Source organism: Schistocerca piceifrons, chromosome X (genome assembly GCF_021461385.2).
Source record: "Schistocerca piceifrons isolate TAMUIC-IGC-003096 chromosome X, iqSchPice1.1, whole genome shotgun sequence".
NCBI classification, from domain to species: Eukaryota; Metazoa; Arthropoda; class Insecta; order Orthoptera; family Acrididae; genus Schistocerca; species Schistocerca piceifrons.
This window is the reverse complement of record NC_060149.1, coordinates 918,405,261-918,424,444: the sequence shown is the minus strand read 5'-3', so window position 1 is coordinate 918,424,444 and position 19,184 is coordinate 918,405,261. Positions and strand designations below refer to the sequence as shown.

Here is a 19,184-nt window from a genome sequence, read left to right as displayed (position 1 = left end):
GGTAAGAACCCGCCCAAAAATTTTTGTATACAGGAAGAATACGTCTAAAGAAACAAAACGTCAAAATTTTATCTAAGACACAGAGTAAGTATTATTAGAAACTGTTGAAAATTGCCAGATTCCTAGTTTGCAAGGCATTTGGAGAAATGTATACCTTTGCTGTTGCTGTAGCAGATAGCACATGCGCAACATGGGAGGCACATATCCTTGACTGATGGCACATCAGTAAACAGATAACATGGCACTATGTGATCATAATTTGTGAAGCAAATTTTGATTTTGGTTGATAGTTTATCTGAATCAGTTTTTCACAGTTACTGTGCGCTCGCATTTGCAATTCATTTCGTATCCATAATAATCAGCAGTTGCCTTTGTGGTATTGCTAAGTGTTAACAATGGAAATAAAACAACTAATTTTCCTCATGATTTCTTTGTTTATGCTTGGTAATAGCATCTATGTTTGTGCAGGTTTCAGAGTTTCTCAGTAATGTGGAATCCAGTTAATGTTTACGACCTAGCAAAGATGAAATATGAAGTACGTGATAAGCAACTGAAATCATCTACGTCTCCAAAAGACCTAGATATGTATTATTTGTTAGTTAGTTTCTTGGGCATTCATTTAAATGATAGCGACATTTTGTTAGACATTGTGGAAACATTAGAACAAACAGGCAATAACTTGACGATTCTGTGAATCGTGGTACAAATGGTGATTGTTGTGCAGATTAAAGTCTAGAACAAAAATAGAGTACCTTTCAAGCCTAAAGAAAACATATACAGTATTAGCTTTGTGTGAGAGAAAAGGCTATAATAGTTTTAGGAAAACAAAGAGAGAGAAAGCGCTTGTACATAAACAGTGTACAAAGCTAGTGTCGTTTTGCAAAATCAGAACATGAGTTTTACAATGGAAGATAGATTTACACAAAGTACGAAATATGTGCCAGAATGAAACTTGCAAAAGCGTAAAAGAAACTATTTGCAAGATTTAAAGCTGCTCATGAAAGTCAGTGCATTGTTACCAAAGAAGATATCAGAGACTGGGTGCCCTTAAGTGCAAGTGAGATGAGCATTACTGATTTCCAGGCTGCTTAGACCTGTTCAGACAGATTCAGGAAATTATATGGAAAAGGAAGTCACAAAATTATGAAGTTTACCTTGAATAAACATATAGAAGAGATGTCATTAATAGGTAATTCTATAGAAAAATTTGTAGCTGATTTGAAGACAGAGCTTCTTGTTATTCACTAAAATGTTGTGTGAAAGCCAGTCAGTCAGGTTTCGTTCAAATCACACTAAGTCATTTAAAGTGAAAAAAAAGGGGGGGGGGAGAGAGAGAGAGAGAGAGAGAGAGAGAGAGAGAGAGAGAGAGAGAGAGAGAGGGGGGGGGGAAGGAAAAGACACACACACACACACACACACACACACACACACACACTTGCGCAGCCAATGAATGCTATGGCACATTCGTATACATCAGTGTTAAGTATCAGTGGATACTTAAGGGATGTAATGATGCATTGGTCTTTAGGATGATGACAAAAAGACTGTTAATGTAATTCGGATTCCAACCAGAAATGAAAGTATGTGTCAGCCCCCTGATAAGAAAAATTTAACAGTCTAAAGCAATTTTCACAAAATTGTTGGGTGATATAGTTTCATTAGTTCTTTGTCATTCCAGGTTTAGCAGTGGAACAATATTGTTAAACTTCTGTCACTACTGCATTGTCCGTTTGTATCACCAATGTTATGAATTTGATGAAGTGTGCTTGGTATGTGCACAATATGCAGAACAATGGCCACAACCATTTCTTCCAGGTAAAATTAGTAATTACTGTGAAGTGCCTGAGTGCATTAATTTTTCTTTTATCAGATGTGGCTGGTATAGGCAAAATGTTTGTTTTCATCATACAATAGACACTGCATTCTCGCGACAACTAGAGAGAATAACAAAGTGTTTCGGAGATACTTCTGGAACTCAAATGCGAATCCCTGGAGGGAAGATGACGTTCTTTTTGAGAAACACTATTGAGAAAATTTAGAGAACTGGCATTTGAAGCTGACTGCTGAATGAGTCTACTGCCACCAACATATATTACACTTAAAGACCACAAGGATAAGATACGAGAAATTAGTGATCACACAGAGGCATGTAGGTAGTCATTTTTCCGTTACTCTCTTTGCGAGTGGAACAGGAAAGGAAATGACTAGTAGTGGTACAGGGTACGCTCCTCCACACACCGTACGGTGGTTTGCAGAGTATCTATGTAGATGTAGAATAAAGAAGGAACTGTTTCATTGTCAGCAAAACGTGCATTATTCAAAAATTATCATAAGAACTGTGCAACAGGAATTGTTATAAAATATTCAATGTCAACAAATTAAAGTCCCCTTTCCTTTCTTTCCTTTGATAGTCTGTTGTGTAACAAATTACAGCTGCAACAGTTTAGCTGTTGATATGAAGTGCAAGTTATTAAAAAATTAATGATTTGATACTGTTTTGTTATGTTTAAGTGCTTAAAATTCATGTGTGTGCACATTGGACTTCACTGCTGTGTCAGCTGATGGACAACATGAGATAGCACTTGGAAGTGCAATGTAGTACACAAAATTTTGTAATTATATGCTAATGGGCAGTTATTTTTATTATTTCTTGTAAATTATGAAACAATCCCACACCTTCCTTATGCCATTCTTTTCGAGCTTACTATCACGGAAAAGTAATGACTTGGACAGATTTTAATTGTGGATAGTGGTGTTTTTGTCTTTTACCTCAGAGAAGTTAACTATCAAGTGGAGCTGACAGTTAGGGCTTCAGATGAATGCACTTTCATGCATGTTTCAGATTACAAAGAGTCTATGCCAACTACACCCTCCCACCCCTACACCATCCCTACCGCCCTCAGGTTCCTCATTGTCTTTCCATCAGTGTATGTGCATATTCTACAGTGGGGTACAGTGAACATTGTCCTATGTAATGGTGTCATTCATAGTAAATATTTTGGTGTAAAAATTCTGTGGTTTCTAAACTGATACATATAGAAGTAATTCACTGAAAAGGTGCACAGTATCTGATTAAAAACTGTGCTCTACATGGGCAACGACAAAGTCCAGAATCTCCCTTTGTTTGACACACATTGATTCCATAATGATAAATGGCACCTGCAGTCTGTAAGTTAATATTTTGGAACTTTTAAAAAATTATGGAGTACATTACTTCATGTTATATCTGTTGGCTTTCAGTGCCCTTATCCACTGGTAGAGAATGGCGTGGAAGTAATTGTTCAAACAGGGAGGGAGAATCCAGCTTCAGGTATGTTGTGTGCAAAATATTATTTCTTCTTGTTTATACCCATCTTCCACAGTTATGGTTTACAATGATGAGGTTAAGAAATTCATTTGCATGCGCACAAATGTTTCAATATTTATGTCAAAGTATTGTGTGTTGTATTCTAAAATTTTGCAGAGGATTATTTCTTAATTTTTATCTTAATAATAAGTACGCTGCCTTTAGTGTAATATGTTAAAATTATTATTATTTGTGTGTGTGTGTGTGTGTGTGTGTGTGTGTGTGTGTGTGTGTGTGTGTGTAGAACATGATTTGGTACAAAAAAGTGAAACTTGTCTCCTGATAAGGAATAATTAGTTACATGCAGACAATTTTCCTAACCTCACATAGATATTAATGTGCCAATTTGCGAGAGACTACCTTCATTCTTTCTGTAACATACGACCAAAGCTTTTCTGTCGCTGTTAAGTTGTTTTGGAGCCACATATGAAGCTCTTATTTCTGACATTAATGTTAGTCCCTTTAATAGGAAAGTGGGCTTTAAAGGCTGTACTTATTGGCTGTCTCTAATCGCATTAACAGTTAGTTGTACTTCTATTGCAAAGAAATGGGTTTTGTAAGGTAAGTTCCTAACTCTTTTAAGACTCATAGCTGTATATTGTCATTTTAAATTTCAATCAAATTCTGCCATAGCATATAATTCCTTTTAGCAGCTAAGGTATCGAAGTCCCTACACGGAGAAAAATTATCTCAAAATTTTACTTTTTTCTTTTGAATTAACATCTTTTATATGAACAGCTGGATAGTATAGGTAGCTGACTTACAGAATAATGGCCTGTGTACTGACAATAGATAACTATGCAAAAATAAAATTTGTCTACATGAACATGGAATATGCCCTGTAATCCAGTGTGACTGGAAGCCAGAACTAGTGATGTTTTCTGCTTGTTTCCAGACTATGTGTTCACTTTATTATATTTTTGTACCAGCTTCTGAATTTATAGATAACATATTCACTTTTATTCCCACACGTAATTTTAGAGTATTAATAGCACAAAATTTGGCAATGTGTATAAGCTGCTCTGGCGGTGTTTCTCAACTTTAGAACTACGCAGGAACCAAATATACAGACTCACTAATACATTACTCAAATGGCAAGATGCAAACTACTCAGATTTAGAAAAACCTTCAAAAGAATAGTGTATGGCTGCAAAACAAGTTGCAGTATTGCTACTGGTGATCCACTTCTAGTGAATACAACTTGTTTTTTACCTCGTCTTAATTCGTTTCATGTACAGTACCTGTTACTGCATTTGTGGTAGAAGGTTTCTGTGGTGCTAATCATGCATTAATTGTAAATAAATGGCCTGTACCCAATGAGGTATCACATGCCTGTACTTCAAATTTCCTTTATCACTCAAAATTTTTATAGTGTGCAACCACATATGTAGTCTGCATGCTGGTCCAGGAATTGCAGCCTTACTCATTTCAGCGTAACAACGAAAGTGGTGGAACTGTTGGGCTCCATTAAGCAGGAATTTTCAAACAGAAGAATATCAGCCTTTTCCTCATTTAAAAATACTTCTAATTCCCTGGGAAAGTGCCAAAAAGTTTTTTGGTTCCACAGTTCACTTGTTTGACGGTGAATTAAATCAGCTTTTCAACAGTAGACTGCATGCCAGTTTTTAAAATTGATCAGTTTTATAGCAAATACAGTGAACCAGTAAGTGGTAAGTGTCTGTGTAAGCAGTTGTTCAGTACGCTTAAAAGTATTAATACCAGTACGCAAGAAATTGGAGACTGCACACCACATTGCCTAATGACAGATACTTGAGAGATGAATACTTTGTCTTAAAAGATGCCACAGATGTGGCCAACTGACTTGGCTTATTTGGCAGGTCACTTATGTATAACCTAAAATGGAAGATTCTAAGATATTTTGCCTTGACACCCCTCTGCTTTTGAGAATAAGACCCCTAAAGTTCATGACATGCAACTGACTCAAAATTGGTGAGCTCAAGAGATAACTGAAAATTGAACGTTGGGGCCAGCAAACATATATTTTCATTGAAATTGAGGAAAGAATCTTTAGGTTACTGCTTATGTAACCGTATGGTAAATGCCATTGAACGAAAGTGCCACTGGTGTAGTGCCCAAGGCACCTGGCGGGGAAGAAGAGAAGCTGTTTTCACTTCCAAATGCATTTTGCAGTTTCTTTTTTTTCTGTTTCAAAATTGGTAGGCATAGGAGATTACTAAGGTTAGTAAATCAATAAGCAATAATAACAAGAAGGAAAATAAATTTCTCAAATAACTTGGTTTAGTAAAAAATTAAAAATTAAATCATGGTTGCTTTATAATGGCTCTTTCACTTACTGTGTTACATGTCCTCAATTTCCTTCAAACAACTAGATGGATGGTGCTTGTGATAGAAACATTCAAAGCAAGTATACTCGCAGCACAAAGAGCATCTAAAGAATGTAATCTTTCTTTAACTACATTTGGCAGAAAACAGACTTGATTAACATTTAAAAAATATTTCTTTCTTGGGAATTAATTGTGGTGTGTATCACATACATGATAACATTGCGTGAAAAACCAGTGCTGAAAGTTGAACACACATTATGCTGTGAATCATTATTATATCTGCGCAGTTCTGCAATTCGTGCTAGTTTCCAGGAGCAGATTGCAATTTTGAGGCCTTGAAATAAAGTTTATGACTTGGCTATAATAGTAAACAACATACGTTTGGCGCACAGGTGTGTGGTTTTGCGGTATCACTTCTATTGTGTAAATCTGTTGACCCTGGCCATTGATAAATGTGCTGTCATACATAACTGTATTAGTTTGTGCATCCCAGGAATCCAATATCGGACAAAGTAATTGGCAACTTATGGTTTTAAAAAGGGGGAGAAGGGTGGGGATGGGGAGGAACTGCAGAAAGCATTTGGGAATAGCACAGAGGTTCTCTGTTCAGCTGCCAGATGCCTTGGTTCTACACCAGTGGCACTGCCTTGGTTGCTACACCAGTGGCACTTTCATTGTACAGGGTTTACCTTGTGATATGCATCAGACCTAAAAGTTACTTCCCTTGATGTCTTTGAAAATGTGTGTTAACGAACCCCATAAATAATGATGAAAAATGGCCACTTTTTGATTATATGTCAATCCCGTCAGTTTTGAGTTGTTTCTGTATCATGAACATTAGGGGTCATTTTCTCAAAAATAGTGGGGTGTTCAGCCAAAATATCTTAGGAGCTTTCATTTTAGGTTTTACTCGAGCGACCTGCCAAATATGAGTTAAATTGGATGGCCACGTCTGATTCCTTCCCCTTGTTAGTGTAAAACAGCTCACAAAATATTATAACATAAACATTTAAATATGCAAGCACAGTTGACATTTTCAACCTCCAGATTAATCAAATATAGAACAGAATTTTCGAACAAGATGTGAATGAAGACAGACAGCATTTATTTTGTTATTACTGTAGTTGTTAGCAATATGAACAATGGTACTGTTTTAATCTTTTCTTCCTTACTCTGTTCCTGAGAGGCAACATCCTACCTTATTAAACCAGCATGTAACATTTTTCAACCAAATTGCATAAAGCAACACTGTCTTTTAGAATGGAAAATAGAAAACTTAAAATTGTGATTGTTCATAGGTTTTGCTTCACTCTTGAAACCACATGCAGTTTGTTCAAATTAAAAAGAATCCTAGGAAATTATTGCTGTGTAAGCATTTTCTGTATATGGTTTGACCTGTTCCTACATATTCTAGTGAACAACTGGAACATCGCCTACCAGTTTTGTTGCAGCTGTTGAGCAGTCGGTATCAAGAAATACTGCAACAACCTTTTGCTGGACAATTTTTCTCAATGAATGTTGTGGGACCAGGGCTTTCAGGAAGTGTCTTAAACACCTACGGGGGCTGAACAAAAATATGAAAACACTGAGAAATGTGTGCTTTAACATAAATGCACATGCTAATCAGCCTGCAGGTTACACTGTTGTTTGATCACGAACAGCACGTGTGCACTATCATCAATATGTTTCAAGTGTCAATTCTGGTCAGTGTAGTTGTCAGATTATTACTTCAGTACATGGGAAAATTATTGGTGTGTGTATATGGTGGGTGCTTCTATAACCAAAGTAGCCGAAGTGTTTGGCATTTCAAGAAGCACCAATTGAATATTTATACTGCATACAGGGAAAGTGGAAAAACATCAGCCACTAAGGCACAACATGGATGAAAGTGTTTGTTGGCTGATTGTGATGGATGTCATCATTGAAGAGGATTGTGACAAAATATGAGGATGGCTGTAAAAGTCACGTAACTAGTGTGTTAAACAGTTGTGAACCATGTCGGTGCGAAAGTGACCTGAAGGGAGCTCTAGAAGCTGGAAATTGCAGGGCAAGCTGGAATTACAAATTTGCACACCAGTGACGCAAATGCTCAAACCTGCACTGCGAAGTAATGGAAACAGTCGTTTCGTTAGACGAGCCTTCTTTCACACATTTCCAACTTGTGACAGAGTTTACATCCCAAGAGTAAAATATGGTGGGGGTTGGATGATGGTATGGGCAGCCATATTGTGATATTTCATGGGCCCCATGGTTATCCTGTGAGGTCACATTACTACCAAGAATTATGTGGCCATTTTGGCTCATTTTCTTGAGGACCATCCTATAGTACAGTGTTTGTTCCCTGGGGTTGCGGTATTAAGTGGCCCATGATATTCTAAAATGTAGGTACACTTCTGACATGACTTACAAGATGCAAAGAACCAACTTTGCTGGTAGCCAGTTCCAGTGTATGATTGCTTTAACATTACTGTGATTTTCTATGAAACTGAACAGCCACCTGTTCAGGTATCAGTACTTAGACCTCCTGTCTGTGCCAAGACACTAATTCGTACCTTCAACTACTTGCTCTCTGAAGAATAATTAAAGTGTCACATTAGTTTGTACACTGTTAACCATTCCATGGTATTCTCATTTAATGGCGTGGGGAAAGGGTGAGTAAAGAAAACCATCTACCACATTTACCTGATTATAAGATTATATAAGATATATTATAAGATTTTTTTTTCCAAATTCATAATTCAAAAAATACGGAATCATCTTATATTTGCAGATTAAACTATTGCTGCTGAGGTCAACATTCTTACATTGTTTCATAGATTAATATAGGGGTCGTCTTACATTTACAGATGAAGCTTTGGCTATTGACGTTTTGTATAAATTTATTTTGAACAATCCCAAGGGGTAGGGCATATCAAACAATACTTACATTCATCGGCCACACTTAGATGATTCACGGTCATCTCCTCTGTCACAAGGACCCAGTGTGCTGTCGTGGTTCCCATTTGATGGTGGTCTACATTTTGCTGGACTGTCCAAACCTAGCTGCCCTACAGCAGACTCTTGATCTTCCTGACCTACCCCTGGTATCAGGAGATGATGCCTCAGCGGCTGACTTAGTTTTAAATTTTATTCATGAAGGGGGCTTTTACCACTCTCTTTAACTTAACCTTATCAGTCCATTGAGGGGTTGGCAGAACACACTGTTGCCTCCTCTGCCCAGACTGGGCTGCAGTTGCCTGAGCTTGGTGGTCCACCCCGGTCCTCACCCATCCTGCTCTTTTACTCTTCCTCCCACCCTCTCATATGGTCTAATCGACTTTTTCATCTTATGTCTATCTGTGGTTCTTTTGCTGTGTCTGTGCTGATAGTCTTTCGTAGGCCATTTATGAGTGGGGCACATCTGGTAAGTGGTAGAAGAGGGGGGGGGGGGAGTATATCCCCTCATTGCATTCTGCTTGTGGGGGCTCTGGCTGCTCGCTAGATAGGGCAGCTTGCGTGCCTTTGTCCCTATATCTCCTTTTTGTTCTTTTTTGTCCCTTACCTGGTCTTCGTTGACCTTTGGTAGACCTTGGGGTATCCTCCCTCTGGGTTATATGCGGTAGACCATCCCCGATACACAGTCATGTAGACCTGTGTGTTCAAGGAAAAGGGACTGATGACATACTAGTTTGGTCCCTTTAATCATCCAACCAACCAGGCAACCAATCAATACTTGTATTCGAATAGGATTGAGATTTCCCGATACACCGAAGTGCTCGGTACAGTATCAATCTTCCAAGAACAATCATGTGACATTTGTCTCGCAGCATTAGTGCGAGGAATACGCGAGAAATAATAAACTAGCAACAACTACTACTTAATGCTCTGCTTAAAAATGGACAGTTTTGTGAAACGTGGAAGGAAGTAACATTAAATTCCGACAACTTACTAACTTTTGTTGTATTTGAACAGGATTCGATAAATGATGTCGTACATGTATTGGTACAGAATACATATGTTTATGTTGCTTTTTAGGTGAAGGTAACTTTCAAAGGTGAAAATCTTGTCCATCAAAAACCATTACTTGATTCTGTCATTTTATTTGGTTATGAGAAATTGATTTACCAAGTGGGTCGCATATGAGAAATTTGGTCAATGTACACGTTAGAATACCACAGAAAATTGTTACCAGCTGTTAATCTACTTTAGAGCAAGATGGTGACATTCAGATGAAATGAGAAGGAAAGTTAATCTAGAAGAAATGGCTAATAAACTAAATAAATCATATTAAACTGACTGTAATTATTGCGAGAATAAATTACAGTGGAAAGACCCGCTATGGAAATGGTATGAACAGATGTCACTACATCGTAGGATGCGCAAAAGATCGATAATTGAACTGAATAGTGATTTCAGTCTTTTATTTATGCATTAGTTGCTGTTTGTACATAAAATTTGCACCATGGAAGATATTGCTATTCATGTTTCCGTGTTTCAGTGTTGCTCAAGCCTAGCACTACAGAAAGTTGGAAGGGGGACAGCAACCTAGCTTGGCTGAGAACTACGAACAGTATGGGTAGAGGAGTGTTGAGCAGGCAGAAATTTCGTTGTGCAGCCAACCATGGGAATGTATACAGCGTACTTTGGCTTTTTATGAACATCTACTGTATTTATAAACTCCAGTTTGCCTGAATCGAACTGACTTCGAAATTGGACAAATACTCAATAATAGCATACATGTCTGCAGGAGACGCTTAAGTCTGCATGGGGTCCAGTGGCATACTTACGTGTTTTGTACAGCAATGTTGTTGTCACTCACCATGAGGTATGAAAGGAATGGTTGGTGGTTTGTGAGCCACTGGTTCTACATGGCCAGTGGGAGAGCAGCAGGCAGACGATATGTTTGGAAGCTAGAGACAGTGTAACATTCTCACGTCAATATAGAGGCGAACTCCGCTATGTGTTCAGGAAGAGAAAAAAAAGCCATTTTCTCGGGTCCCACAGTAACCACAACCTCAGAAATCGCAACATATTTGAAGAAACAGCCAAATATTTGTGACAACAGAAATGTAACTTTCACAGATGTCCTTTTGGGATGACGACATTGATGATTAAAAATAATGACAGGCTAAGTAAATGGAAAAAGGCAGTGAAGCTAGAAATTAACATAAACAATTTTTTTATTTTATTTCTCCTTGTATTAGCATTACACAGACAGTTAATGATGGCGTTAATTTACAAGTAATGTTATCATCCTGGACAGATCCCTTGCATCAGTAAAAAGTTTGTAATTTTGATTAGTTGGATATGTGTAAAAATTGTTCTCAAGGAGACTCTTAAATAAAGAGGTTCGTCTTATATTCAGGGTGGTCTTATACTCATGTAAATATGGTACATGTGGCTGCTGGCACAATAGGAAATTTCTGGATATTGTAAATTTAAGAATGTTGATTCTTCCAAACTCTCAGGATGGATGTCTCATTATTACACATCTGCCATGTCAGCTCACAGCCAAGCAGTGTGAGGTAGTGAGGGAAATTACTGAAGATGTAACTACACTTTAATGAGTGTTTTGCTGTATAGCATATCAGATGTGTGCTGTTGTAACATGCAATTGTATAATGCCCTGGTTTGGTAAACAATGTAACTCTAGTAAATAATAATAAAACACCTGCCATTTCACAACACACTCCAGTACTCTTTCTTTTCATTTTTCTTTTCTGAAAGTGTTAACCAAATCTCTGTAATGGATAACGCTAATGTCTTATTGCTGGCAAATTTTAGACTGGTTACTACTGCAGGGCCACAGCTAACTACTTTCCCATCATTGTCATACTATACCTGCAAGTGTGTAAATGCCTGCATATATGGATTATAGTTTTTGTTCTTAAATACATGCCCAATATCTCTTGTAAAAGTGATCCACAGATGAGTAAAATGTACTTCTACTAGTACATGTTCCCTGTATCTACCACCATGTAAAGTACTATGCAGTGAAATCACACTTGTTACTTACCTTCCTAACTGTTTCTCTTTAGAACATACCTTACACTACCTACACTAGTTGTCGAACTTTAGATGGCTTCTTACTGGAAGGAAGAAGTTTAACATTCTGCAGAGTTTCATAGTCAAATTAGGCTAACCAGATGAGAATTTGAATTCAAATCTTACTGAATTTGGTTTCATTGTCCTAAATACAGAGTAACTTTGCTCAGTATCATTAGAAGCATTGTCTTCTACCAAGATAAGCAAACGCACGCTCTGTCACTGCTGTGTAATCATTTTGTACAATTAATCTTTCATGATTGTCTCCTGTCCCCATAAACACTGCAGGAAGTGGCAATTAATTTTTGAACCATATTGTTTCTGAATCTGCCCCAGTTGAGAGGTGGTTCAGACTCTGAAGAAAGATGAAACAACTCAAGGCACTGCTGAGTGTGTCAAAGTATGCTTGAATCATGTTATCAATATGACTTGCAACACTACTAATGATTCCCTACTGAAATCTGGCTAGCTTCAATGGCAGCCTGTTAGCTACTGCACTTCTATCTCCCATTCACAATGTCATTAGAAGTGGTGCATAAACTCAGATGGTACAATGTCTATTAATAAAAAAGAAAGAACAGTTTCCAAAATTACTTGATGACAGTCCTGGCTGGCAGTGACAGTAATTCCTGCAAAATACTTACAAATTTAACATAATTTCAACAGAGCTTATCTGTAGGCATATTATTCATTGCTACAGCAAGAGGCTGCCTTCTGTTGTTCCCTGGAAGTCTCTTACACAGTCGCTGATTTCAAAGAATAGTTTTTGTTCAAGAACTGTCGTCTTCTTTTTACCATTTTCAATAATTTGACAGCATGAGTACATGCTGCCTAAAATGCTGAGAGATCTTCAGTTGTTTATCTGCCCTTGATCATTCTGCCCCTGTTGTAAGTAATTATAAAATCAAGTTTTCTATATAAACAGCCCCTTTTAAGTGTTTATCTTGATCTGGAGTGAGCCTACTACGCTATTTGGTTGTCAGATAGCTCCATAAAATATATTTCATGGGGCTTGCGCAGTCTGCCTTTTCCCAATATTGTTTTGAGCTCTGATGTCCTCTGCTGCAATAGAGAGCAGTGGTGCCCCTTAAGATAATGCTTTAATTTTGGTTGCCTTCACAATTACATTTAATTTTGTACTGTCCACAAAAGGGAAACAAAATGATTGCTCATAATTCATCACAAATTTTTTCTATATTTGAGTCGTCTTACAGATTTACACACGACATGTCATACAATGCAGAAAGTTATGTAGCTGTAAAACTGGCAAAATACAATAATAATAATAATAATAACAATAACTGTTTGGTAGATGCTTCTCTGCTACAAAGTGAAGAACACAGCTGTGGGCCCAACCAAGAAATGCACCATATGGACTAGCAGCAAAGTACAATAAAAGATTTTAAGTTCTCAACTAAAAAAATTATCTTTTCAACTGTCCATATTGAATTTTTGAATTATTATATTTATACTATTGAATCAAAAGTATCCAGACACCGGTATGTAATGTGCAATTGGCACTAGATGTGATTTGTGTTTAATGTTGTTACCAAGCCTGCTAGGGTATATAAGGAGCATGAAAAGTATCAGATGTTTAGTGATCACTTTGAAGGGCATGCAGATACTTCATACTCTTGTCTCCATTGGGCTAGCTGTTCAAATAGTGCAGTATTCAGCTTTATGGACTTGTCATAAAGGTTCCACTAGACCATGTTGATCGCCGTATAGTGTGTCAAGTTCATCATAACCCAGTCACACATGCACTTGCCATCTGAGAACAAGTAATGGAAACACTTTCAGAGTTTGTGTCATCTTGTACCACTGGTCAGAGACTAACAGTAGCTGGACTAGGGAACGATCACCCTACACATAAGTTATTGCTGACACAACACAAGCAGCTGCGTTTGTAGTGGTACTGTGACCAGAAAGCATGGACTGCTGATGAATGGCGTAGCACTGTGTCCAGTGATGAACTGTAGTACTGCACTATCCTGGATAACTATCATGTGCGAGTATGGTGGAAACTCAGTGAAAGGTCCCATTTTTCTAATCTTTTGGAGAGGCAGTGGTGGTACTCCTGGCATCATGCTGTGTGGAGCCATAGTGTATGACTTCAGATCATATGTGGTAGTAATTGAGGGTACTTTGGCAGCGCAATAGTATGTCATGGACAGCTTGCACCCTTCTGTGTTATCTCTCATGTGATAGGATCGTAGTGCCATTCTTCAACAGGATAACTCTCATCTGTACATGGTGCATATCTCTATGAATTGTCTGCATGGTGTGAAGGTACACCAATGGCCGACAAGGTCCCCACATCTCTCCCCGATAGAACAAATAGGGGTTCATATCCAAACAACTTGGTAGTGGGAGTTGAGAGAGGATACACCTGGGTGTGGACCTTATACAGAATGCCAGGTAAGAGGGAGAGGAGGCTATTTAAACCTAGTGTTAGCTACTAGTCATTCAGTTTGTCGGCACACCCTATGATGGGAATGTCATTGTTTGCCAAAGTATTGTGCCCATTGAGCACTTGTTGTTGTGTTGTTGTGGTCTTCAGTCCTGAGACTGGTTTGATGCAGCTCTCCATTCTACTCTATCCTGTGCAAGCTTTTTCATCTCCCAGCACCTACTGCAACCTAGATCCTTCTGAATCTGCTTAGTGTATTCATCTCTTGGTCTCCCCCTACGATTTTTACCCTCCACGCTGCCCTCCAATACTAAATTGGTGATCCCTTGATGCCTCAGAACATGTCCTACCAACCGATCCCTTCTTCTGGTCAAGTTGTGCGACAAACTTCCCTTCTCCCCAATCCTATTCAATACTTCCTCATTAGTTATGTGATCTACCCATCTAATCTTCAGCATTCTTCTGTAGCACCACATTTCGAAAGCTTCTATTCTCTTCTTGTCCAAACTATTTATCGTCCATGTTTCACTTCCATACATGGCTACACTCCATACGAATACTTTCAGAAATGACTTCCTGACACTTAAATCAATACTGGATGTTAACAAATTTCTCTTCTTCAGAAACGCTTTCCTTGCCATTGCCAGCCTACATTTTATATCCTCTCTACTTCGACCATCATCAGTTATTTTGCTCCCCAAATAGCAAAACTCCTTTACTACTTTAAGTGCCTCATTTCCTAATCTAATTCCCTCAGCATCACCCGACTTAATTCGACTACATTCCATTATCCTTGTTTTGCTTTTGTTGATGTTCATCTTATATCCTCCTTTCAAGACACTGTCCATTCCATTCAACTGCTCTTCCAAGTCCTTTGCTGTCTCTGACAGAATTACAATGTCATCGGCGAACCTCAAAGTTTTTATTTCTTCTCCATGAATTTTAATACCTACTCCGAATTTTTCTTTTGTTTCCTTTACTGCTTGCTCAATATACAGATTGAACAACATCGGGGACAGGCTACAACCCTGTCTTACTCCCTTCCCAACCACTGCTTCCCTTTCATGTCCCTCGACTCTTATAACTGCCATCTGGTTTCTGTACAAATTGTAAATAGCCTTTCGCTCCCTGTATTTTACCCCTGCCACCTGATCTTTTTGAGGAAGTTAATCTAGAAGAAGGGAGCACTTACAGCTTACTATTCGCCCATGAACTATTTTGTCATGAATTCCTCCAGAAGAAACTGAAGAATCACAGTACCACATCTAAAAACAGATGTCCATGTCAGTTGTAGTTGATAATATTTGCAATGCAAATGCTAAGTTTCTTACTTTGTTAGGTGGGTAATCAATGAGTTCCTGCTAGCTAAAATTTGTATCCAAATTTAACTCTAAGAATTTGACCGAGTCAATTTCTTTTATGTGTTGATTCTTGTGAATAATCTAAATCTGCTTACGTTTTGACCAGGGCTGTATTTGGAGGCTGTCAAACTGGATAACTTCCCAGGGTGGCAGGTTTTAAGGGGTTGCAATATTTGTGTAAAATTTTATAAATAGCATGGGCCTCAAACAAGTTACTAAAATTTAAATCTCCTGCTAATGGGGAAAATTAAATGATGCACATTAGCAATGAAGATTAGTTTCCACATCTTGTGCACATTCCTTAAATTTAAATCTCTCACTTGCTGGGGAAGATTAGCTAATGCACATGCACATTGTGTTGTTTATCCTTGTTATTACTAGCAGAGGTAAGAAATAGTTTGGTATAGTGATGTTAATTAGTTTGTTTTTAACTTATGAAAGTGCTTTCATGAACATTTCATTTTCAGCTGATAGAATTGTTACAATGTGGACAAAATGGTGTTGTACATCCACACCAGTATGACATTGTTAACTTTGTGGAGTCCATTGTTATGGATGGGAAAGTTGTAGTACGTTCAAACTAATATAACAAAAGGTATAAATAGAAATTAATGAGATTGATTGATCATATAAATAGTTGTTTTATGTTCTCTTTAAATCAGAGTATAAGAAGTTTACTAAGTGAGCTGTTAATCGTCTTTAAAACATCTGCAACAAGCGTCGCAGAACGTTTCAGGTAAAGTTTTTAGTACATATGAAGTAAATATCCAAATTATCCATTAGTTATAGGTAGAGACTTTAATCTGGCATCCATTGACTGGGAAAATTATGCATTTATCACAGAAGGCAGAAGCAAAGATTCATGAGAAGTTATTCTAGGAGCAATCTCTACATACAACCTTGAGCAATTGGTTAGAAAACCAACTTGAGATGGGAACATATTAGATATCTTGGCGACAAACAGACCTGATCTTTTTGAGGAAGTTAATCTAGAAAAAGGTATTAGCGACCATAATGACGTTGTGGCTTTCATGTCAGTGGAAGTTGCAAAAAAGTCAAAGAAACAGCGTAGAGTTTGGAAAAGCAAATAAGTGTCATTAATGAATATCTTCATAGTCAGCTGCAAGCATTCACCGCGGGACACAAAGATATTGAGCATCTTTGGTCGGAATTTGAAGGTATTGTCCACTAGGTGCTAGAGAAGTATGTGCCTAGCAAAAATATAGGGGAGGGAAAGGATCCACCTTGGTACAACAAACATATTAGGAAGTTGCTGAGAAAGCAGAGAATTTTGCACAGTCGTTTTAAGCATAGGCACTGCCCTGCTGACAAACAGAAATTATGCGAAATAAAAGCAGCTGTCAGAAGGACAATGAGAGATTCTTTTAATGAATTTGAAAGCAATATTTTATATGCAGATACTAAAAAAACACCAAAAATTTTTGGTCATATGTAAAATCTATGAACGCTACAAATACCTTCTCTTGCTGACAGTACGGGTAATGTAACTGATGATGAGAAACAGAAGGCCGAAATTCTAAACCTAGCTTTCAAAAACTCGTTTACGATAGAGGACTGCAGCACTATCGCCCCCCCCCCCCCCCCCCCCCTTCATTTACCGAATAAATGCAAGGATGGCTGACATAGTGTTTAGTGTAACTTGGATTGTAAAACAGTTAAGATCCTTAGACGCCATGAAGGCATCTGGCCGAGATGGTATCCCTATAAGATTATATGTTGACTATGCTATAAATATAGCTCCATTCTTATCCATCATCTATCAGAGATCATTGGAACAGCTGAAAGTTCCACGGGTCTAGGAGGAGGCCCAGGCCATAGCAATCTATAAAAAGGCTAGAAAATCGGATGCACATAATTACTGGCCAATTTCACTGACATCAATTTGTTGTAGAATCATGGAACATATTTTGACCTTTCTAGACTCTGAGATCATCTGCAGAAACCAGCACATTTTTAGGAAACAGCGGTCATGCGAGACACAGCTTGCCCTCTTTGTGCATGATATAAAACAGGCTCCAGATACTGGCTCCCAGGTTGATGCCATATTTCTCGACTTTTGAAATGCATTAGACTCTGTTCTGCACTGTCACTTGCTCCAAAAAGTGTGCGCTTACAGTCTATCAGATGACATATGTGGTTGGATAGAAAGTTTTTTAAAAGGCAGGGGGCAGTATGTTGTCCTGAATGGGGTGACTTCAACAGAAACAAGCATAACTAAAGGTGTGCCCCATGGCAGCGTAATAGGTCCACTGCTTTTTACAATTTACATAAATGATCTGGTTGATGGTAGTGACAGCAGCATTAGACTGTTTGCTGATGATCCTGTAGTGTACAGGAAAGTAGTATCACATGAAAGTTGTGAACAAGTCAATGAGGATTTGCAGAAAATAAATGTGCGGTGTAATGACTGGCAGTTATCTCTCAATATTAGTAAGTGTAACCTACTGTGTATAACAAGGTGAAAATCCCCATTAATGTAAGAGTACAAAATAATTGCCCAGTCTTGGGAAGCGGTAACATCTGTCAAGTATCTGGATATGGCTATTCGAAATGATCTCGAATGGAATTATCAGATTACACAAGTAGCGGGTAAGGCGAACTCTAGATTGCGGTTTATTGGTAGAATCCTGAAGCAATGCAGTCCTTCAACAAAGGAAATAGCTTACAATACGTTAGTTCGACCAGTCTTAGAGTATTGTTCGTCTGTATGGGACCCTTACCAGTTGGGTCTGATTCAAGAGATTGAAAAGGTCCTAAGAAGAGCAGCAAGATTCATGACTGGTACATTTAGCCATTGTGAGAGCGTTACAAAACTCATATAAAGTTTGAAGTGGGACACACTTGCAGATAGACGGAGCGCTAAACGGAAGGGGCTGCTCACTAAATTCCAAAATCCGATCTTCTCCGAGGATGTAGAGCATATATTATTACCATCATCTTTCAAACTGCGCAGTGATCACCATTCAAAGGTAAGGAAAATTAGAGCTCGTACTGAGGCGTTCAGATAGTAGTTTTTCCCTCGCGCGATCCGCGAGTGGAACGGGGGGAATATGACTTCGGCGTGAATTGTGCCCTCCGCCACACACCACTTGGTGGCTAGCGGAGTGTGTATGTAGATATACAAAATCTTGTCACGGGTGGGGCAGTAAATGAACATAGCATTGAATGCCCACCATTTTACAAGAACTCCGTGAATTATGCTATTGTTTTCTTTTGAAAAGATTGAATTCACAGTATGAAAGCAATAATTCTCAATGTGATGAAATTCCATAAAAATTGAAATCAAAGACAGTTATGGATTAGGCAAGGAATTGTCACAGGTGGTCTTATGTGAAGCAGAATCTGTTTTTACTAGTTAAAATTAATTTTATCATATTACAGGGTGTCTACGACCCGGGACAACCGGGAGATCCGGGAAAAACCCGGGAATTTTTTCATTCGGGAGAAAACCAGGAAAAACCCGGGAATCTTTCTAAATTCTGGGAATTTTTCATTGTTTTAGTTTCCAGTTAAATTTTTGTGATTTTGACTGGTAAGAACCAATACTCTGACAAAAAAATTTACTGTATCCCGCTTCTGCAGAGTAATACTGCAGCAACAAAACACGAAAGAGACAAAAGAACGAAAATAAAACTTAAGTCGCAAAGAAAATGTGCCATATACAACAACAAAACACAGTGCTCATACAAGCGTCTGCCAACAGCAAAGTGTGTCAA

At 38.2% G+C, this 19,184-nt stretch overlaps 1 protein-coding gene across 1 annotated transcript in view; it reads left to right on the top strand.

The window, feature by feature from the left end:
- Window positions 1-19,184, top strand: part of LOC124721676 — a 67,575-nt gene that overhangs the window by 10,938 nt on the left and 37,453 nt on the right. Inside the window, exon 3 of the mRNA XM_047246749.1 lies at window positions 3,241-3,310. Coding sequence (XP_047102705.1) covers window positions 3,241-3,310 — 70 coding nt within the window. The remainder of the gene's footprint in view (window positions 1-3,240; window positions 3,311-19,184) is intronic.